Below are 24,325 nucleotides of genomic sequence, written 5' to 3' on the forward strand. Positions count from 1 at the left end.
CAAAAAGAAGGAACACTTTATAAGACATTGTTTGAGCCAAAACTCCCTCTTAAAAAATATTCATCAGGATCCCCAACTTTTAGCAGGGCATTTGACTAGAAATCTTTGCAGGTAAGCTTAATGGCTTGATTGGCTGAGCTGGCCCAATTAAATTTGAACCCCTGCCTCTTTTACAAGAGATTATCTGTGCCAGAAGCAGACTAGAAATTCTTGCTGGTCTGAGATCTGGGGTTTTGGTTTGACTGCTTCCTACCAGCCACTCAGGTATGTGCATTTAGTTGGTTTGTTATTATTTTCAAAAATTTTATCTTTACATCTGTTTCTCCCTTCTGCCATTCCTCTTCTTCCTCTAAAATAAAAATCTTTTTGTTCCACTGTATTCCTTGTAACTCATCCATTTAGCTTCATTTCTTCCTTTTTCATTTCTACTCCCCTTCCCTCCCTTGGTTTGAATAGACATTAAATGCATTATGCCCGCTCCACTGAATTCCAAAGATGCTGAATCAAGGTTTAGTAGTAGCTAAACAGACACTAGTTCATGTCTTCAATACATAAAGAAAACAAGTCCTACAAGGTACTATGATGGCTTAGTGCTACTCTATTTTTGTAGTTTCTAAGACAAACCAGGAATAATAATGAAGTCCTAAAATCTCTGTCATAGGCTAAGGACACCATCTCCCTAAAGAACACTTTAATCTCAGCAGATAACTATAAATTTCAGTAGACAGCAATGATACTGTTTCATTTTTATCTTATTGGAGGAGGATGTTCTAGCTTTCATCTGCATAATTCCTCTTCATGGATAACACCATAAATGTCTGTTGGTTGTTCAGGCTGAGACATTTACATGTCAGGATTAACATGCTCAGACCTGCTGGGTCTGAGTATGCATCCCTGTGTGGCCTCCTTTTCCTTCCAAGATCACAGATGGGAGACATATACTGGGGATCACTGGAGGGCACACCCACGGAGGATAAAAAATCCTCCTGGAAAGGAGACTGCTGCTAAGAAGAACGGGAGATGCTAAAAATCAAAGAGAAATAAGAAAGCATGGAAATGCTATTTGTCAGTGAACTTAATTCTACTAGTTATCAGCTGTTTTAATAGGCCACTAATCCAATTAGTACCACTGCCTACGCCCTCAGTTGTGCTGAGCTCTCTTGATGTGCTTATGCCTTGTCACAGCTTACATGTTTGTAAAGTGTGCTACATCTACAGGGATGCTCTTTTTCATTTATACAAAACTGTGGTCAGGAGTTAGAGGGTCAGAACAGGACCTATAGACAGTTATTGTTTTAAGCTTTAATACTGTGCAAGCATTGGCAATCAGGAAAGCATTGTTCGTTGGCCACAATTGCATCATTTTACTCTTATTCTGCTCATACAGTTTCTTCAAAACAGACAAAGGTTAGTGTGCTGATGTTTAAGAATAAGTTTGCTTGAGCAAGCTCTGAAATGTGGAGCTTTTTCTCCACGCTCCGTTCCACAAAAGGGAATGGAGAAAGCTTAAGACGTCCAGCCAATGGGAAAAAATGAAAGTGCTTTCAGTTGTTTGTGCCTTAGAATAACTCTGCTATGACAAAAGGTTCTACAACTTAATTTTTTTCTATGTTTGGGGCAGGAAGATAGATATTTACATGCTAATGTGAGAGTGCTGTGGAAACAAAAGATGAAATGACTGTTTCTTAATCCTCTGTGTATTAAAGAGGTACAAGGCTTCACTGAAATCAGATGGCACCTAGTGTTACTAGTTAAACAGACAGCTGCCTACCTGACTCTGCAATGAATAAATAAGGGTACGTACACAGAACTATCAAGAATGTCCAAAAATAAAAGGTAAGTAGATAAAAATAGCTAAATATTGTTTTTTTTCTTTTACAAACCAAAGGTATTAATAGCGACAATAATACATTTTAAAATTTCAAGGTTTTTTTTCAGTTGAGCCCTGAATTACAGAATTATAAAATTCTCAATTCTTCATGATTTTTTTCCATTCTAGTAGAGGAATGGTTCCATCTTCTATGGCCAGTGAAGATCAGAAAAAGGGAGATCAAATATATGAAGCACGAGTACTAAGTAAATTCAACAACATATGGAAGCCACAGCTATGAAGAAGAGAATAAAATGAATTTCCAACTGAAATATAACCTCTGTGTAAACATATGATTGTGAGAACTGGAAATCCACCAAAATAATTAAAGAGAGACAACCAGATGCCTGTTAAAGCAGGTGCCTACCAAAGTTTTAGGGCATTCAGTGAAAAGTTTCACCACTGACAAAGGTATGTGAGCAATCTGCTGTGTCTCCAGATAGCCAAGATTTTCGTAAGCACTCCTGATGCTAACACATCCTCCTGTGGGATGCCATCAAATAGGGACAACCACATGTCAGAAAACCCACTGGTGACTCCCAAGAGAAAGCCTGAACAAGAAGCTTTAGGTAGGAGGGACAAGCCCGTGATCCCTACACCAGAACGTTGGAACAGCAGGAACTGATGGCAAAAGCTTACTAGAAATTGCTCAGGTAATTTGTAACAATGCTCTTTTCCCTGATAACTACACAGCCAGTATATTATAAATAAAGCATGGCTCCAGCATATACAATCCAGGGCAAAGCAAAATACTGTTAGGAAACTGTGTGCATCATGGGAAGAAAAATGGCACTCTAAATAGCCTTTCAATAATGCTGAGATTTCCAGTTTCAAGCATGAATTTAAAATTTTCATGTGTCATGTGATGGTTCCTTGAGTTACCAGGTATCAGCAAAGCTCAACAAGTAGAAGATAGGGCATCTTAGTCAGCCACATCTTTAAGACAAAGTGCATTATTTCAAATATTTCCAAGGTTTCTAAATATTTTTCAAAACTGGGGCCTTGCCCTCTCACGTAAACTTATCTTTACTGCTATGATTTTGCTTCACCATTTCTTCACACAAACATGTAAACCTATATTCTTAGTCTACTAAAAATTGTATGTAAAAAATATTTCAAATGCATGTGCCAGCCTTTGCTACATGTCAGACATCTTCAGAGCCAGGTGCTGAAAGCTGGGATTAGAGGGCATTTTCAGCCTCTTATGCTGAGTACAGCAGAGCCAAAAATAACATTCTCAGCAGATTCTTCAGATTTCTCATTTATCAAAACTGGGTTATTTATGTCCACTGTAACTTCTTGTATCTGAAACACAGCATGTCTGGAGTAGCAGTAGCTTTTTTTGTTGTTACTGCAATAGTCATGTCCCAGAGAGGCTGCTGTTTAAAAGAAAACCTCTATTTCCTTTTTGCTTTCTTCCTGTTGGGCAGTCCTTTCTTGTGGACATTTATTTAGGGATCTTAGGATAAATGCACTTTTTTGATAGCCATAGTATTTATGAAATGGCTCTTAACAAGTATAAATTTGTCGATGTTGATTGAAAATAATGTCTAATATTGTTTTCTTTTGTAATTCCTTATACAAGACAATTAACCAATTGTTCCCAACATCCAATAGTAGTACATAACCATATTTTTCTTTGGATGTGAGACACAAAATAAACCAATTTTACCTCACTTACTTTATTCCAGAAATGTAAGCATATGATCTTTCAAATTACTTTTCTTCAGTACGTGTCTTACTCATACTTTTGAGGAGGTTTGTGCCTTTTCTGATTGTTATGATCATTCTACACTCCACGTCACTGCTTCCAGATCAGCAAAATTCTTTCTAGACAATAACACATCGAGCCATGTCTACATAAAACTAATCCACATTACATGGAGCAGACAATGAGTAACTTGTTTTAATGTATAATTTTTAAAAGAGAACATATGTAATACACGACTTTCACCTCTTGATTGAATATAAGCGAGTCATTCACTTCGTACATGGCTGGCTCTGTTTTTTTACTGCTAGTAATGCTTATGGATCATGTACCCCAGCCTTTCCTTAAAAATCTGAATTATGGGAGGTTTAGCAGATGGTGAGTTGCTTGCAGGTGGACAGAGATCAAATATTTGTGCTTTTCTTTCAGAAGCAAGGTGGACAGAATCTCAGCTTATGTGAATGAGGTAGATCCACAGAGGGCAAAGGAGCTCTTACGCTACCTGTGAATCTCGACTAATGTTACTGCAACTTTATGGCTGTGAAGTCCCCAGATATGCTAGTTAACTTCACTGGGAATGCTGAAGGAACTCCACACAAAATGAGGTATGTCATTATTCTAAAGCATCTCTAATTCCAGACTTCCAACACATGTTTATGTCATGTTCTCCTGTCATTGTTGCCTCTTTCATCTTAACCTCCTCAGTTTTCTCTAGTCCCACAAGCTAGACCATACATGACTGGCCTCAGACAGAAGTGCTGATGACAGACAACAACTGAAATATCTGCATAAATGGGAATATATGTATTTCCAAACAATGTCTCCTAAGCAAACCATCTGTACAGGATTTTCAGACCCAGCTCTCGGATGTGAAGGGCTATGCAAGTTTCTCCTAGACAAATTGTAGTTAAAACTATTTGAATTTGGCTTGCCAAGTATTTACCAGCAGTTATCACATTCAGCTGAGTACCTGACTCACTCTTCTGTAGTACAACAAATGTGTGTGTGCATGCACCTTCATTTGACTGGTGTGACAAATGGCAGAATAGCTCCTAAAGTCAGGCAGGAGGTATAATGTTCCAGAGCATTACACCTGTCTAGGATTATCAACAGATCAGTTTGGAGAAGGAGAGTGAAAAAAAAAAAAAAAAAAGAAAACACAGCAGATTACATAGAAAGAAATAAAAAGTTACAATATTCATCATAACTTTGTCATCTCTTTCTGTACAGTAGAAAATATGAGAAGAAAGTAATGTTTTAGCATAATGGAAACATAAAGATTGTATTTAAAATAAATGGAACTATAACTTTCACTGTACTCTTAGAGACTAGGGAACTTAACATTTTGCAGCAGCCACAAACCTATGCTGCATGCAGATACCAATTAAAAGCAGTGTAACAGTCACTAAAACATTCATGTTTACATGCACTCTGCAAACCTGAAGTTGTCCTTTACTGAAAATCTCAATTTGTTGTAGTAACATTCAGTTTAACTACCAATTTTGGCTGGCAGTAGATGGGAGTGGGTTGTATTAGCACATTAGTAATGTACTAAATTTTATATAATATAAAATAATATTTTTCTCTCCAAGTCTTAAAGGAGTGAATAAAACTTTAACTTCTGTGATTTACAATACAATACTACCATGAACTCTCAAGAAAATCATAGTTCTATAAAATTCTCTTAAAACAAACTATTCCTCGCATGGCTTTTTTCTCTCACATTAGTATGATGATTTACTGAACTATAATATAAATGATACTTCATTAATTTAATCATACACATGAAAATATACTAAAAGAAAGCAGAATAACTATTTGTGAAATATTATTTAAGTTATTTCTGCATTACAATTAACAGGTACTTTTATATAAACAATTTGATTTCTCAATATTATTGTGTAATAATTTATGCACAGACACAAAGGTACGGTGTGTCTCTCATAACTAGGTATCATATATGTGTTAATATACACTATAATTAAAAATCAATTAGTCAAATCCATATTAAGATATTAACTGGATGGATGAGAGCTATGAGAAAGCATTTAGAAACCTGATTCTGTATCTATTTGTTGAATCAATCTATTATATGCAATTTACCTCAATCTCTGAAGTCTTTTGAATGAACTGATGTTCTCATAAAATTATCTCAAGCCAGAAGTCTGTTCCCAAAATCCTTAGATGACCTTGAGAACTAAAGCCCATTGTCCATAGAGACTTGGCAAAACTTAGGTATGGAAGTGTCCAGTTCACTTGAAACAGAATTGATATACTGCTTCCTAAATTACCAGCAAGCTGTTTAAAAAACCTGTCCTATCTGACCCTGATAATTTTCAGTGCATTATTTCAGTTGGCCTCAATCCTGGGCAAATGTAAATATGTGGAGATATGTATCACAGGGCAGCTCAGCAGGGCTATACCCATGTCACTGACTTACACACAGAGAGCACGAGAAATTGTGGAGAGATTAAATTTTCTAGAACTACCCCAAAAAGAGAGATCAAAATCCTAATAATCTGTTTATCTGATCTGGCAGTTACAAATCTAGAAGAGAACAGATTTTGGAAAGAAGAGCAAAGCCCTAGACTGAGAGAGAAGAGAGTCATCTGGTTGCAAGAAAGTATCACAAAGTTTGCTATACATTAGTAAAATTATTTTGCATCTGCCAGACTTGTTCTCTGACACAGCTTTGTGACCTTCATAGGCAAAACAGCAAACTCTGTTATTTACAGAAGTTGTCACTTTTCATATGATCATCTTTTTAGCACTTATTGTTTAAGTACTAGGCTTAAAAGAAGTAGAAATAAATGCAGTTGGACGTTGGATTAAAGTACTGGATATACCCCATAAATACATCCAGCACCTTCAAAAGGTGGTTGATCTAAACCTTACAGATTTTATTACTTTCTGGCTGATAATCTCCTAAAATAGTGAGAATTAAAAATGGACTACTATTAAATGCAGATGCTGCTGTAATCCATTTTTGACTTGATCTGGATGGTGTTTATATTCAGTCACGAAAAGCCTCATCAAGTATTTTACACCAACTAATCCAAAAGGCTTTGATTGGTAGAATACCATCATGTGAAAAAAGACAAGACTTATTAATAACTTGTAATTTTGAGTGTATTAATATTTCCAAAGGACTCTTTTTTTCAAACAAAATAATTTAATCATGGCTTGTACCTATCCTGAGTTTTTCAACCTAAAATTGTATACATTCTTTTCTGCCACAATCTGAAGCATTAAGAAAGTTAAACTTAGAGAAGTTTTATAAACTGTCATCTTCATTAACCTTACCTTTCTGTCTACTGGGAGTGGGGACAAGCATTCTAAAGTTTTTGTTGAAAATGACATCTTGTTCTGTTCTGATGTTATTTTTGTTACATACTACATACCAAACTTGGACCATCTTTGGATATTCTAAGAAATCTGTGATCAGAATTGTGACGAGAAATACATTACAAATGGGAAACTCTGCTCTTTCAACCAGAATTAGCAAGCAGCTCCCTCATCCTTTTCCTCATCTTATCAGGCTTATTCCTCCATCTCTGTTCTTTTTTTTTCTTGAACGATCAATTAAAAAAGTAAGTGTTCTACTTCATCTTGGAAAAAGGAATGGACTACAGCTGTTCCAAATATTCAGGCATTTACCTGTCCCTGTTACCTGTCTTCAGTACTACCGGAATGTTGCAGACATATGGGTTACAAACTCCCAAAACTCAATAGAGCCAATCTAGTAGCCTACTGCTTGAGTCAGTCTTTCTGCCACATTTTAATTCACTGATCTCATATAATTTAAAATTTTAAAGGCCCATGTAACTTACTGTTTTGTGCCAGAGCTTGAAGCAGACAGTCCAAGCATCCCTCCAAGCTATCTGCTGTGCTGTCAGTGGATGTTATCTTCAGCTTTTTCAGGGCTTCACTTAAATTATCTGCTTGATAAACACAAAGGAAAAAGAAATCAGTGTCCTCATCAATTTGGTAACAGCACTATAGTCTTGAATGTGAATAGTTAGTGTAAAGTTAGTAGTTCCTGTATCAATGAAGAAGACATGCATGGTCTGTACTCTGAGGATACAAAAAGCCAGGAGTCAAAGGTTATAGTTGAAAGTAGACTTTTCAAATTTATATATACATTTATCATTTTGCATCTGAGAACAGGATGTCACAACAGGTGCTTTATGAAATGCCACTGAACAGCAATTTATCCATCAGTATTTCCTCAGCCTCACCAGTACAGAAAACCAGCAGCTGTTTCTTTGCTTCTCCCCTTGTGTGTGGGAATAAAATAGAACAGAAATAAGCATATCTTGATCTTCTTCATCAATAGAGGCAAAGTAATTGAAAATGCCAATTTCTGTATGCTGTGTAGGCTTTCATCTTGACTATTCACAGACGCCTAGTGCTAAGCTTAGGGCTTTTTAAGAATGATGTTGGTTTCCACCACAATGTTACAAGCATCATTGTTTATATGAGTGTTAACTCTTTAAATTCAACCGATCCATAAAAACAGATGGCATCTTCTTGGAGTAAGAAAGTTCTGTTGTGGATTTCAGATAATTTGCTCTTCCCTCTTTAAAAAACCCCACCACCACCCAAATGCAAATGAGATGACATCAGTCTCAAAAGACACCTATTTGCCCAGTAAAGGCTGGGGTAGTATGACTGTTACCATTTTGAGGATTCTCTCCCTTCTTGAGCAAGGTGTAAGTGCTGGCAGCTGCAGCCTGAGCCTCTGGTAAGCCCACTGATGACTAACCTCACTCTAAAAGGACTATTCTTTTAAAAATCAGTGCTGATTCAGTTTCCATGCCAACTCTGACAGCAAGCAGAAAGTGTTACTCAAAACAAATAATGTTAAATAGTGTCTCTTGTTCCCAGTGGCTGATCAAGAGCCTTGACCCAACCCGACACAGCCATAGGTGCATTTTCTTTTCAATGCATCACTGGTATCTTCTGAGCCTGACTAGCAGCCAGCGCTGCCTTGGAGCTTCCCACCAGCGTAGGAAGCCTCCTTGACAGGTGAGTCGACACCTGCTGTGCTTTGCCTCCTCTTCACTTGCCTGTGTATGGGATGGTGCAAATGAAAAGAGTGGAGACACAGCAGGCATCCCATGAAGAGGGTAGAATCTCACTCCTGGAGCTGCTTCTCAGTCAAAGCTGTGGCTTTTGTTCCACTTCCAATTTTTATTAGCATATGCTTTTGTAGTTCAATATTCCATACAGATAAAGGTGAGATACTTAACTTTTTGAAGTGCTCAGTATTTATACATGAAATTGTTTATATGCTTCTATGATCAGGCAATTATTTTGTCTATTCAGTAATGAACATGTTCTTAGCAACACTATAGCAACACTCCCAAATGCAGACAGCCAGCAGTATGCTGGCAACACTGTAAAAGCCTTTTGAGCAACCACATCTGGTTGTGGCTCCTGAAGATCTTAAAAACCTTTCTCCCTACTACCTCCTCACTACGCTGAACTGTCACCTCTGGAATAAGCTACCAGGGAAAAAAAAATCCTAAATTTTATTTCCCCTCATACTCACATTACTCTCTAGCAGACTTACTGCAGCACTATTCTTGAATCAAATTTAGCCAACAGTAGAGTTGAGCACACACTGCAAAGTCTCATTGCTTAAATACGTTATTCAGGATATACCACTAGAATCTGTCAAAAGACACAGGTGTAAGGTACTCAATGACCAGCCCCAGTACTACAATCTAACAATGAGCACTCCACCTCCTCTTATACATTGTTCATCTGCCTCCTTCTCATATTCTCTTCAGTTTTCTGCTAACAGCACTAATTCTCTCCCTTCCTTATAGGCACATCATCTCCTTGTAAATTCACACACTTAATTTTGAAGCTTTAGCAACATTTACAGTAAGAAAACTCAACCTACTATATGTATATGAAAAGCAAGGGTTCCTACAATCTGGGGAAGAAGAAAATGCAAAGATAAATTCGCAGTCACGCTAGATTTTGCAGACTATTGTCAGAGAGCACACCCAGATTTTATTTCTCTCTTACAGCCTCTTCTACTTCACTTGTGCTCAATAAATTACCATATCCCACTTATTATTTCATTTTTCTGTGCAGAGATGCGTGCTTTATATAAAATACCTGTTATTTCTTTCACTCCATGCCACATCAGAACCTGCAAGAGAGCTGGAAGTCTCTCCAGTCTATTTTCCTACCACCCTCCAGTCTATTTTCCTACTCAGTGCCATGTAAAGGTTTTCTGGGGAAAGTCCACTATTTGAATACTACACAATTACAGATGATACGCAAAATTATGCATTTTCGGCAAAATTGTTCAAGAGTGACTATCCAAATATTTCATTCCCTAGGACAAAGAACTCAATTTTTCACGGTACCAAGCATGGGCACCTCCCATGGACATACATGAACATTTAAGCGCAACTTTAGACACACTTCATGTATCAATGGGCACTTGTGACAATGGTGCTTGTGGCCATCCTACTTTTAAAATATCTTATGAAACAATGTTGCACTGTCTGCCAAACTGCCCTTCCACTTGGTATACTTGGATGCTGTGAGTATTTTTAAAATACCATAACAGTAGAGATTAATTTAAAAACCATATGCATGAAGTGTGCTTCGAAAATAAATTACAATAATCCTTGATTTTCTAATAAGCCTACAACTCTAAACTTCTTGCAGCTTGACACTTAATCACTCTGTACTAAAGAAGAAAACAATCGGAATACCGTAGAAACAACAGATCTCTTGACACAATGTCACAAGGCCAGGAGCACAGAGGGAAGAAATCATCCTTCAAGAAAGAACTCTGTTTACTTTCTGTCCTAGTCTGTCTCCTTTCCAAACTGAGTTGATACCTTAAAAGAGACAGTTACTTGAAACCCAAGAACCTTGGACATGTGTAAACAGACCTTCAACAGATTCTGAGGTTTTGTTATCTTTTTTTTTTTTTTTTTTCTCCTTTTGTTGTCCTGAAAAGAACAAACCCTTATAGTCTGAGATGACACTGCCAGGGATATTCAGAGAGAAGTGCTGTAGTGTTCCAGAGGGCTCTCACCATATATTCACACAAGGCTTCCCGACTCCTGCTGTTTCACAGTTGCCCTAAACCCGCTGTTTAGAGAAGAAGCTGCAAACGCTTCTTTTCCAAGTACAAAACCCCTGTTGTTTTCTTGTGATCATCTCCTGCTTCTGTGTCCCTTCCTCTCCTTCTACAGAAGCTGTTTCCAATAGGCTTGCTGCTGCATAGGCTGATCAGATTCTCAGCAATAAAACCCCATCAAATAAAAGCAATATAAAGAATCTTTTCGGGATGAGTGTCAGACAAATGTGAGTTGGTACATTGTGTGAACATGCAAGTCATGTGAAGTTCACATTAGGAAGATCTAGAGGTGCAAGACTAGGACAGTAGATATAAAAATTGGTTAGTAATGTTTCCTGTGGTACAGTTGGCCAGCAATGTGGTATCATGTTGTGAATATGCATGGCACGAAGTCTGAAGTTTAACAAAAATATCAACTATTTTGTTGATGACCCTAAGCACAGGGAGTCTCTCATATGTGGCTTACTGTATTGCTTTCAGAAAAACAGTTATCTTACCTAGACAAAAAACTCTGAATCCCACACACCTTAATCCTATATGTCCCAATGTTACAAACTGATAAGTTAGCAAGTGGAGTCTGCCAAGAGCTGTCAGACCTGTCTGGCCCATTCCACCTACGGTTACACTTTGTTTTCCCCAATAACTACTCCTGCAAAAACACTCACAAAAAATGAGGCAGTTTGAATACTTCGATTGCCCACTTTTTTTTTTTTTTTTTTTTTTTTTTTTTTTTTTTTTTTTTTTTTTTTTTTTTTTTTTGGCAGCACAGTATTACTACTATCTCTTGCAACTTTTTCCTATCTCTTGTGCAACTATTTTTATGGAGAGAATTAGTCAGAAACTAACATTAATGGATGGTTTAATATTCCATTTCACTTCACTGTATTCTTTTTTCTAAGAGCTTTTCTGTGACTCATTCCTATTTGCAGTCACTGACTTGTTTTATACAAAAGAACTGTTCTTTCATCTAGTAAAAATTTGGTAGTTGATGAACTTTGTTTAGGGTCAGGGCCACAGGAGTGCTGGTTAGACTGCAAAAAGTTGGAAAAGGTACCCAACAGTCTTTCAAGTAGCTGCTGAGGGTAAGAACCAACTTGCCAATTTTGCTCTGAGTCCATAGTGTCTTCACCCAAATGACAGGAAAAGCCCTAATCCAAGACTGATATTAATAAAGTATTTAGAACATCTCAGCTAATGACTTAGATGGTCAGCTTTTGTCTGGACTGTTTGTTTTTCATAGATCTTATAACATTTTATCCAGTATAGATATTTTCTCTACAAAATTAGTATTTTGAACATATCAATAACACTGACTGTATCTTTTGATTGACACTTGGTTGATGCAGACATGTTGTTATTAAACAGACTATTGCATTATACATGCAATTTAACAGATAATGAACTCAAAATTAATAGATATTGAAACGGGACATACCGAAACATGCTGATCAGATAAAAAAAGAAGTTTGAGCAGTTCTGCTATTACAGGGATGGTGGCTGTATTAATATCAGTCTGTTCCACTGCCTCTCAGGAAGCAATGAGACATCAAACTGAGCAGAAGTAATGATGCCATTTTATGGGTCTCCTTGCGTTAAAATAGCATAAATCTCTTAAAAATGTAAGTACGTATACGTACATGGGCTAGACTGCAGAAACTACATCATTTTCTTGTACAGACTTGAACTTACTAGGATTTCAGTCCAAAGTAACCCACTGGGGCAATCCACCCCAGGCTCACCACAGTTGTTTTTGATGAAAAGTGTATTCTGATGCGATATTTTGAGAACCTGACACAAAGATCAGCCACATAATCTGTTTGGGTGAGATTTATGTATTTGACCTGAATTACTTTTTGCAGCAGAAAGCCCAGCAGCTGGTGAGATCTGTAGCAAAACTTTGGTCTTTAATGACCCTAGATGCCACTTCCCCAAAGCAAACAGAGGACTGGTGCAAAATTATGAGAGACCTTTAGCTCTCAGGACATTGAATAAGCTCGCAGAAATGTACAGTGTGAGTCCTTTTTGAACCTATATAAACCGAGACACAACCTCTTGGGTATTTTTTCAGAAGATACCTAGCCCCTTACAAATTGTTCACATCAACATGCAAAATACTCCAAATACAGAGTTTATTGAGGACAAAAGAATCTTGTTCTCACATTCAGCCCACTGCTGAAAATACTCCATTCCCTCCTTTCTTTGTAGCAGCTGCCCTCAAGTGCTCCCAAGTGCACAATATTTCTGCCAAACCACCCAAACCCACCATTAGACAACTCTTTGCTCCTAGCCCATCCAGGAGATTTTTAAACCTGGCACCTAATCAGGAGGTACCTAGATGCTGTCAGAGGGCAGCAGTGAAGAATTAGCTTTTGATTAGTAATGCCAGAAGAGCTACATCTTAATCAGGAAAGAACTTTTTTTAAAAAAACCAGAAGCCCTGTTTATTTCTGTTCATTGAGGTGGGTTACCATGTTCATTGAGGTGAGCTAACGCTTTTTCCCCAACAGAATTTCTAATCTCAGGGATATAATGATGGATCATTAACTGCAGGGCTCCTCCTGCAACCTGTCTTTTACTTAGGTACATTTGCTCTACTTTTCTAGCATAGTAACTAATTTCAATGAGAGCGTCTATTTTTGACAGCAGTTCAGCTGCTTCATTCTTAAACACTTTCTGAATCTTAGATACATGCCATCTGGTCTTAGAGACTTGTTACTCTTTCATTTATCCACTTGCTTCTGCATCTGTTCTTCTGACATGGAGCTTCATTTTCATTACCTGAAAACACTGACACGCCATGACTCACTGCCACCTGAGCACTACGCTACCTAATTAGTTTTTGTAATTATCAGGTCAGCCTATACACACTAACAGCTACTTAGCCAATCTGTATTCAAAATCAGGATAGAAACCGAAAAATGTGGCATCAACCAGCAGTCAGGATGTTTGGAATCTCTTGCCAATGCAAATTTTCTGTTTGCTTCCCGCCCCCTACCTTGGAGGACATTTGATACCTTTGAAAATACCTTCATATATTATTTTTAATGTAGCCACAGACTAACAATAGATTGCAATATAAAAAACATTTACACTATGCCAAGGTATATGGATCTGTAGCTGCTGTAATTGGTTTCTGCACATTAATGATCCTCTCTTACTTAAATCATGACTTGCAAAAGCTAGACTATAAGAATGACATTTCAGAAGATTTTGCAGAAGCTTGGAAGATTTTTTCTCTTTCCTAGGAAAACGTACAGATTTAGATATCTTTTTATTTCATAATTACACACTGCAGATCTGGAATTACCTAAAGGTCTAAAGAAACTGATCAAAATTCAGTGGAATCAACAAAACTCTATTGCTTTACAAAAAGCCCTAAAAGATTTTGCTTAAAACCAGTCCTAGAAGAAGAATGAAATTGATTTTTTTCATTTAATAGAAAATTGCTTGAGAAAGGGAGTCTGTAGTGGATAAATTTCATTTAAAAATCAGCTAATGATAGAAAAAGTAATTATTTCAAATAATTTGGTTCTCAGTTTATGGAAAGAACTTTTCTGGTACTGTATTACTAGCAGTAGTTTAAAAAACCATCAAGATGGCTACCAATTTGTAAAGAATTACAATTTAATTGACAAGACTGCATTTGTATTTGCACATCGTATTTTCGTATAGCTTTTTTCTCCAGGTACCTGCTCTTTAATGACTCATATTATAGAAATGGTTTTAAACACACCAAGTTCCAGAATGGAATCAACCCACATATATTTCACCATGTGAAATATTTACCATACAACAGAGTGCGTGCCAAGATGCACACATGAAAAATACCGTTTCATCCAAAGGACACCTCTCTCTTTCAGGACAAATGTTTTGCCAAAGAACAGCTGAATGTCTTTTCATATCCTCCTTCTTGGCAAGTGGTTCTCCTTTTATTTATCAGGTACTACTAAAAGGTGAAGGATCATTTCCTTTCTCACTGGCACTTATAAAGTCGCTATCATTACATTATGTCATCATGCTTCAAGGTTATGAATGTGCTTGCTTTTGGAGAGTATTTATAAAGTACGAGGGAAGCAATGCACTGTGTAAGCGAATGGGAGGACTGGAAATTCAGGGTGTGGGAAGTGGGGTTTTCAACATGAGATTTTCAGGTTCCAGAATTACTGCACACTCTGGATTCTTCAGGGGTCTTCTGATGCAGGTACAGATTGCACTCAGCACTTCTATAAAGCAGACCACAACACGTCATGGGCAAGTATCAAGAAAGCGTCAGGTATCACATGGGGCAGAAGGGGATCCAGTTCTTTGTGGGAATATTCAACTGTAAATGCTTCCCTATACATACAACCCTCCTTAGTCTACGACATGGCTTCAAAGTACTGCAATATAAAAGGCAAGGGAAGGTCTCCTCCACCAGATTATTCCAAATTACTGCCCACCCTATGCACAGAATGAAAAAAAAAATTACTGGAGGAAAAACAACTGGACCAAAATTGTATCTGAAATGACTACTGTTCAGACAATAGTCCAAACCCATTTCTTGCTCATGCTAAAGCAAAAACTTATCAAGCAAATTAAAATGGACAGCCTAAAGCAGACAGCTGGAATAGAATGTAACTCTTCCTGAAGAGTCAGTAAATGACTGAAAAAGGATCTTGGCAAAAAAGGAGTAACCTTAATATTAATCAAAGCTATCATTCCCTACAATGCTGTATTACATGTAACCATATGGAGCAGTATAGAAGAGACAAGCTGCATGTCTGCATGCGTCTATGCACACGCACACATGCACACACACATGCAGCCAGCAAGGCTTGCATCTCTCTACTGGCTCTTTTTAAATTTATTTTAGGTGGTTTATTATGTTCTTTTGTCTTCTTTCTTTTCCTTTTCTGCTCCTCCAGATGATTTCTGCCTGAAGCACTTTTAATCTAGCAAGCAAGAGTCACTTTGTCAAGTCACGACAGCAAGAACAGAGAACAGGTGCTAGAAAACAAACAGAAGAAAATTAAACTACTGAAACAATACAGTCTAGAAACAGCACATTTAAAATGAAACATATCAAGCTTTTTCAGCTTCATCTTTTCTTTGAGATGATATTTGCCTACACTACTAACCTTTTCTGACTGTACCTGCTCTTAAAAGTCTTGATCCTAATCTGACTCAAGTTAGCTGACTACAAATGCCAACCTAGACATTACTCAAATAAATAAGAGGAAAACACTTTCCACCTTCCTAAATATTTTTTGTTAAATTATTTCCCTTACTATATTAGAACACTGATTTCTTTTGTGGCATAATTTAATGACACTGCCAATACTCTGTACTTTTTCCAAGTTCTATACAAAATATGGCTTATTAACTTATTAACACTAATGTAATGCTACAAGTTAGTCTGGATGGACTATTGTAGGATATTATAATGCAGAACAACAATTTAGACTTAAAGTATACATTCCTAATCAATTTAACCAGCTTACTCTACTGTTAGCTTTTTTGACAAACAAAATTACCTTTTTCTTTTTTCTTACTGAGCCTAAAAATAAAACAAACAAACAAACAAACAAACAAATGGAAACAAGGTAATATTAAGCTGAGGATACAAAGTTCCAGAACTAAGAAAAATTCTCTATGACTTCAACAAGCTCCAGGTCTTGTCTCTGGCCTGCCCTCTGCAAGTCAGTCCATATGAACTGCACAAGCACACGGTGCAATCTGTGTCATAACTACACTTACACCAGCTTGAGTTACTGAACAAATCAGGGTTTGATTCTGTATAAAGCCCTCAGGCAATCTTTTACCAGAAACAGTGAGAATTTTGTCTGGGTAAGATACCCAGGTTCAGAATTGGTACTGCTAGCTCTAATTCTATGTCACATCAGTGTTCTTCTGTCAGATGTCATGAAATACTAATCTCTGACTACACAGCTTTTCCTAGCTATCATGAGTTCCCTGAAAGCCTTAAATATGGAAAGGAAGCACCTGAAAGGAACAGGGTGAACCATGAATCCACAGAGTGTTACAGATTTTGTTTCTTTTTTTTTAAGCTGTCTGGTTTGAAGGTCATAGAATCATGGACTCTTTAAGGCTGGAGAAGACCTTCAAGATCATTGACTGAGCATTTTGACTGAACACCACCATGCCCACTAAACCATATTGAAAAGTGCCACATCCACTCATTTTTTGAACATCTTCCATGGATGGTGACTTTGCCACTTCTTTGGGGAGCCTTTTCCTGCTTTCAATGAAGAAATTTTTCCTACTATCCAACCGGAGCCTCCCCGGCACAATTTGAGGTCATTTTCTCTTCCCAGTTACCTGGGAGAAGAGGCCCATGTCCACCTTGCTACAACCTCCTTTCAGGGAGTTGTAGAGAGTGAGATGTCTCCTCTTAGCATTCTTTTCTCCAGACTGAACAACCTCAGGTCCCTCAGGACTAATCATCATCCTGTGGTTTACTGGAGACAATGGAGATTCTTAGTTTTCATGTATTTCTTACTGACAATAAATAAATCCATGATGATGCCAGAAAAGGAGGAGTCACATAAATTTGCATGGTCTTAATATGTTCACCAGAATCCTTAAATGGAAATCTGACGTCACTATCAGCAGTGGTTACTGCTATCAAAAGTCAAGTCTCTTTTAATGCTTAGGTATTTTTTGTTCTTTTTTATAAAATACATCCTTTAAGTCTGTTTATTAGAAAGCCTGTTCCTAAGTTCTGCTTTTAATATGACCACAAATTGTGTATATTAAAACACCTCTGAAATCCACTAAAGAGCAGTGATACCTAAATTACCACACACCTCCTAACTCTCTTCTTATCTGCCTTACAGAAGTGACAACCTCTGAAGCAGTCTTCATCTTTGCATTAAGAGAAGGTATATGTGTTATTTTGCGTAGTATGAAAGTACATCAAGTTTTCTGGCACATCCTCTACAAGCGTTTCAAAAATAGTAAGTTAAGAAACAAAATCTCAGCCCTTGTCCTGTTGGCTGTTAATAAAATTCCATCTGGTCACTTAGGAGCTGTGCCAACGTTACCACACAAAGAGCTTTTAAGCTGTTTGAATGTTCAAGAGTCATTTGACAGCTTTTTTATTCACCTTTTTTTTGTCAAATATGCACCTAATAGTATACAGATGGCTAGGTTCTAACAAGTTTACTTACATGCAATCTTGAAATTAACCTTGAAAGTAAACTGCTGAGGTTTTGCTTGGGGGTGTTGCTTGGGTTATACATTTTTTTTCTAGCATTTAGGATTGTTCAGTCTACTGCTGCTCTAAGTTCCTCATTAGGCAAATACAAAGCGAAAGTGAAAACTTGGTGCCTGGTTTTTCCAAAACTGCAAAGATAGTAAGAATCTGCTCAACCTGCTCAGAGCCAACAGAATGGGAGTAGGGGAGAGGGAGCTGAAGTCTCAGTAGACAGCAAGTTAAAGAAATGTTCACTGACAAAAATCTTCAAAGGGAAAGGAATCCCAAGAACCACTCTGGGCAATGAGAGAGCTTCAGCAGCAGATGGAGACTATTCTCAGTGTATATTATCTGTGTATCTTTTAGTGCCAAAATCAGTTCTAGATTTAGTCTCTCGACATTGTGATTAAAGACGTGTATTTAATACAGAAAAATACATCTCATACTGTAATTTATATTCAAATTTGTATTGGAAAATCAAAATCGGTTTGCCAAAAAAACCCCTCACCCTCCATTAAAAAAAAAAAAACAAACAACCAACCTTCTAAGTGACCTGATCCAGCTTCAAAGTTACCCAGCTTGGCACAGGAGGCTGTATTAGGTGATGCCATCAATGACTTCATTTTTGTGTGAAGCTATTAGTCCATGTGATGAGGTTGTATAAATCATTAACACATAACAGTGAATTTGTTTGGCCTGGTCTGCTGCCTTCAACAATCATTGCAATAGCCAAATTATCAGGGAGGATTCAAAATCTTGCAAGTCTTGCGGGGGTAATGTTGGTCATCCGCCTCTGCATAATACTGAGCCCAAAGGGACAGGTGAAATAACACTGAATGGTGCAGCAGACTCTCAGCTCGAGGGTCAGTTGTCTGGGGTGCAAGAAATCCAGTCAGACAAGAATGTTATTTCAGTTACAAGAGTGCTTTAGTAATGCTTGCTCCTCAGTCATATCCCTCAACATCTCTGAATCAAGCATAAAGTCTGCAAGTTACGGCAATCATTTTCTATCTTAAATCTCTGCTGGATAAGCGCTCACTATATAGGTAAGGGTCTGATTCTGTCACTATTTATTGATCTAAATCTAAAATCTCTGTTGGACAAGCACTCACTGTATAGGTAAGGGTCTGATTCTGTCACTATTTATTGATGGGTAACTGAGTAGTCTTACACGTCTGCATAAACTCTAAGGTCCTGACATACCACCAGATAATAAGGGGAATAAACCTGTAAAAATATAGAATATTTTTACTGTTGTTTTAGTTAAATTGTGGGCAATTCAACCAAATGAAGTTTTGGAAAGGATCTGAGTAGAAAGGATCTTGGCTTTGACATTCTCTTTCAATTCTTTACTCTGGACTTAATTAGAACTAGCTACTCCAATCTTCAAACCTGTAACATATGATTAGAACCCAAAGAGCAATCTACTACAGAAAATAAAAGGGATATGAGAAGTGGAAAATAGAGACTAATCTAGGAAAAGCTGTGAAGATTTAAGGTAAGACTATCATAGATCCAAAACAGAACATAACAATGTTTCTACACATATTCTGTGTGCTATATTTTTGTTTTCTTTAGTGCTATATTTTTAAAGGTATCTTGGCACCTTAAATGAAGATGTAATTGAAATAAATAATTTATGGAATCTGCTTTTGTACTCCTGATCTTAGAGTTTTATAAGTTAATAACTTAAATTTCCCAGTCCTTTTCCAGGCAAAGAAACTGTCTTGTTTGTTGGGTCTTCACTGCTACTACAATGTCTGGTACTGAAAGGGTCCCCTTTGCATGTCAGTTCTGTAAGAAACCTCTCTGATGTCCCACACAGAACAGTACCAGATATTGAAAAGCCTGGTGGCTCATGCAACACAGCTCAGTGAAATCTCAGCAAGGAAAGTAAGTATCTACCCTGATATAATTATAAAGGTCATTTTGTATTCTATTCTTTTACATTTAACATAGAAATATAAATATAAAATAAAACAAATTTTAAAAGGTAGCAATTAAATTAGCTTAGCAGTTCCTAATGAAAAAGACATAAGGCATTCTGTTATGCAACAACACTCATGCAGGTTCCATTTTCCTTCTTGACAAGATACATATCCTAAACCAGCTGATCTACTACAGTCATCCCCGCAGCTATCTTTTTATGGCAACATACAGTTTTCCCCCAGTTCTCTATCCCAGCAGAAGGCTGAATTGCAGCCTCTGCATCTTGTCTGACTGGGGACTTCACAGTGATATTCCAAAAGGTACACATTCCTTAGATACAAAGTCTTAATGGTGATTTATGCTGCTCTCAGAGGACTTCAAAATTTGCATTTAATTTGGTTTTGTTTATTTTTCCCCAAAATTACCCAGAAAGTCCCTACTTTTAATTACAAGCTGCATGTTAATTACAAACCATGCATGAAAGCTTTTAACCCTGAAAATACACTGGTTGAATTTGATGAGTGTGTACAAACAAGTTCCTACTGGAAGTGATCTGTCAATTTGTCATTGTTAGGTTTTCAGTGAAAATTTCTTAGAAACAGGTTATTTACAAATCTAATAAGTGCCTCTAAATCCTTTTATTTACAAATACCTTACAATTAAACACTCTTATGGTTGTAAGTACTTGTTTGCCTGTATTATTCTACCTAATGTTACTTTCATCAAAGCCCTTTTGTCCCAAGGAGAAAATCTGAGAGGGAAAGACTATCAAATAAAAATGCACCTTTCCACCTAAACACACAACTGCTAAGACCTGTATTTAAAAAATTTCCTTTGACCACAGAAGGGCCAATAAATGTGTGACAGTCTTCTCCCCAAAGCCTTGGTGAAAAAGGCTTTTAGTATTCTTTAATGTCAGTGAAGGATACAGAGGAAATTAAGTCAGTTTTGGAAATCCTTGCTTCTTGGCTGGTGAAATGCCACTACTCCTTCAATTTAGCAGTTCAGCAAAAATTACTAAAATGGTCTGAAATCAACAATATGCACTTTGTAGGCAGATTGTGGTGCCCACATATCTCAAATTGAAGGCTACATTGTCAGCATCATTCGTCTATAAGCTTTTAGGGTCAAAATGTACTCTAGAGTTTTTAGTTTGCTTTTATAGATATCATGTATGCCTTTAAACCTGGTATTACTAAGATTAGCAGACATCTGTGGTTAATCCCTCTAGTGATAAATAGTTGCCTATTAATGCACTTACTTATTTTCACCTAGGAATCCATAGGATATAGAGCATCAATTAAAAACACTGCAGTGATAGGATCAGCTCAGATCCTCTCTAAAGGAAAAGGATTCAACTGAATCTTCACGTAAGACTGACATAAAACTGCAGAATCAGATGGTAAAATTAAAATGGTGAACAAACTGCTCAATATAACCCTAATTTAAATAAAGATTTCCACAAAACCCACTAGTATTCTGCATGACTGCTGTGGTTATAAGTGATCATTAACCTCTGCACAGCCTTTAAGAGCTTTATTTTGTAAAATTCATACCAGAGTGACAATGCAGTAAATATGATACTGATGTTCAGAGGCAGCACGTTACAGTACACGGGCACAGCTGGGTAAATCACAATCCGAATGTTACAGTCCTCAAGTATTATTTCAAAAAACTGTGATGAACATTTGAATGAGTCAGATGACGCAATAGGTATGCACTGAAAACATGGTTTTGGAGAGAGAAAATCTGACAGCACAAATCAGGGAGAAAAATCTCCAGAAGAAAGGGCTACTTTCTATGTCTTAAATCTTAGGACTCTTAATTAAACTATTAATCCCCCATTCAATCAACTGTGTTTGGGCAACATCCCAAAAACAAGTGAAATGCTCCCAAGAGATACATATTTACAGGAAGCTCAATAAAAAAGACAAGCGAGACTTCTTTTCTTTTCAAAAAGAAATACATCTTTTAAAGACAAAAAAAAATCTGCAAAATGCCACACACTAGATTAAATTGCAAGTCATTTGCTTCCTCCACAAGCAGGATCTGACTGTGTGCAAAGTGGAGGAGTGCTTTGCTTTCACTGCTTAATAACCATCTCTCAGACTAGGTAAAGAGTCATACTGACAGAAATTGAAAGGGTCAGGTTCTGCACACAGTCTGCAGGTCTCAAGGATGAAGGGCAGATGGGAAATACAAACAAGTCCTTGGGATGCATTTCACAAGGGATGCAAGGATCTCTGTCAACTCGATACAGTTGCACATGCTGTGTCTCCAAATCAAGAATGCCCACTGTACTCTCAGAGACGTTAATCCCTCTGATGATCGTGAAGATCTTGACTGATCCTTAAATCACAGAGGAGGAAAAAAATCAAGTTTATATGCAGAGATGACTGTAGGAAGCCTACCTCACATGGACTCTTTTATCAGACACCAGATTCTGGAAAAATATTACCTTTTTTCCTTTTAAGTTCCACATGCATTTAGCTTAAGCCCAAATCCAGAACTCTCTTAGTTCTCTCAGGCAGCTTATTAACCAAATTTATATACTACTCTTATTGGTAGCTCTGAGGGTATGGCTCTTCTAGGACTTGCTTCCAATGTGCCCTGTACACATAAGCAACAGAGGAATTTTTGGGAGAAAGAATCCAACACAAAGCACATGGCAAAAATGTTGAAGTGCCTTTCGCACATTAGTGTGAACATGAAAACAAACCGAATGCTATCCTCTACCTGAAAGGGTTTAAACGAAATTTCTCCAAAACATACTCAGATTTTTGTATTTTTCATGTGAGGACTGAAACACCTCTTACTTGTTCTGTTGAGACATATTTTATATTGGAAGAAGCTTGAGCAACCTGTTCTAGTGAAAAGTGTCCCTGCCCAAGGCAGAGAGCTTGAAGTACATGACCTCTGATGTCCCTTCCAACCCAACCAATTCTGTAATTCTATATTAAACAGGCATTGCATAAAACAAATGAGTAGTCACAGGAAAAAGTGCTCAAACGAAAACCCTTCACCTTTAAAAAATATGCCTTATCTCACACACTACGAACACATATCACTATTGGGTCTTATATCATGGTCGGTTTGAGGGTACAGCTTTAATTTCAGGCAGAGAAAAAGCCTGGACTTTTGGAGCTCTTTCCTGCATAAACATGTGCCTGTCCCAAGGAAGGCAAAGTTGGTAACGCACTTGTGCCTCTTCTTCCATTTGCATTTGAAAATAAAAAGGTTTCAAACTTTCTTAGAAAACATGCAGGCATCCAGAGCTAAGAAATAATTTCAAGCCCTGGGCTGAAGGCAAAAATCATGCTGATCAGAAAATGGCATGCATATTAATTAAGGGTGATTTCCTGCTGAGCTAGGTAGTTCATCCTATTCTGGACTCTCCAAGCACTTTTTATTTACACAGTCAGAACTCTTGGCTCAGGTTTCTGAACTCAACGTTGGAAACCAGCACCTAAAATTCAGAGCATTTGCAAAATGCAGTCTGCCTCTAACCAGGCATCTATAGACAAACTGCCACTGCAGTGTTCCAGGATATTCATGGTATTTATTTTATAGAGGACTGAGCTACTGATCAGCTGCCAGTCCTTTTGCCAATAGGAACAAAAGAAGAAGTGATACTTTAGAAGGGAGACACAAAGAACAGAAGTCAAAACCCAGCACGATTTTTGAGGCAGTTCCTGATCAGCTTCTGCGTGTAACAAGAATGTTGCAGCCTTTGGCATAACTGAGTACACTTATTTATGGACTGGTAAATAGTCAAGAGGCATTAAAAATGTTTGCAATGGTCTGTCAATAGTCTGAAAAACTTTATCAATATGCCCTAGGCCATCTTCCACTTGCATCTTGCACTAACATTAAGGAACAGCACAATCCTTTCTATACCCTCTGTTTATAATTCCTCTCGTTCAGCATATGTTACTCCCACAGATGCCAGCCACAAAGGGACCATAGTTGAGGAAAGAATCTCTCTCCTAGTAAGTTTTGTGGTTGTTTTCTTTCTCCTGAAACTTTTTCTTCGCTATTATAATTCCTCTGAAAGTGAAAGAAAGGGGAAGTAGAGAAAACAATAGTTAGTTCGGAAGTTGTCACACTTTATGGGATAAAGCTTAGAGTCATTTCACAGAGTAAATATGTGGATTATGCACAACCCAAAAGCTGTTGTCAATTTGAACTACTGTAGATATGCTGATACTTTAATGAAATGAATAAAAGAAAAGGTTGTTTCTGTATCAGCAGGCACAGAGCAAAGCAGCTTTGTTGCTGGCTATATCCCATTTACTCCCAGAAGCTGCATATAAGAATAAAAATTTGAAAGAACGTTATCAGGTGAAATATTCTTCCTATCCATTTTATTAACACATAAAAGCATCATATAGAATGTTATTGAATGTTATTAATTAATGCAGGAAGCAACTGATCTTTAAAGCAGTATTCATCAGGAAAATTGATAATTCAGCTATAGGAACAAGATATAAAAAAATCTTTCTCCTTCCC

General features: G+C 37.3%; 1 protein-coding gene across 4 annotated transcripts in view; it reads right to left on the reverse strand.

The window, feature by feature from the left end:
* RAP1GDS1 (Rap1 GTPase-GDP dissociation stimulator 1) overlaps positions 1 to 24,325 on the reverse strand; it is a 90,071-nt gene that overhangs the window by 50,373 nt on the left and 15,373 nt on the right. For 2 of the 4 annotated variants that reach the window (XM_040064279.1, XM_040064277.1), the window contains exon 2: positions 7,409 to 7,516. In XM_040064279.1, the coding sequence (XP_039920213.1) occupies positions 7,409 to 7,516 (108 nt within the window). Of the gene's footprint in view, positions 1 to 7,408; positions 7,520 to 24,325 lie in introns of all 4 variants that reach the window. The other 2 variants (XM_040064276.1, XM_040064278.2) reach the window with 1 other exon arrangement.

The sequence above is a fragment of the Hirundo rustica genome, chromosome 5 (assembly GCF_015227805.2).
Source record: "Hirundo rustica isolate bHirRus1 chromosome 5, bHirRus1.pri.v3, whole genome shotgun sequence".
NCBI lineage: Eukaryota > Metazoa > Chordata > Aves > Passeriformes > Hirundinidae > Hirundo > Hirundo rustica.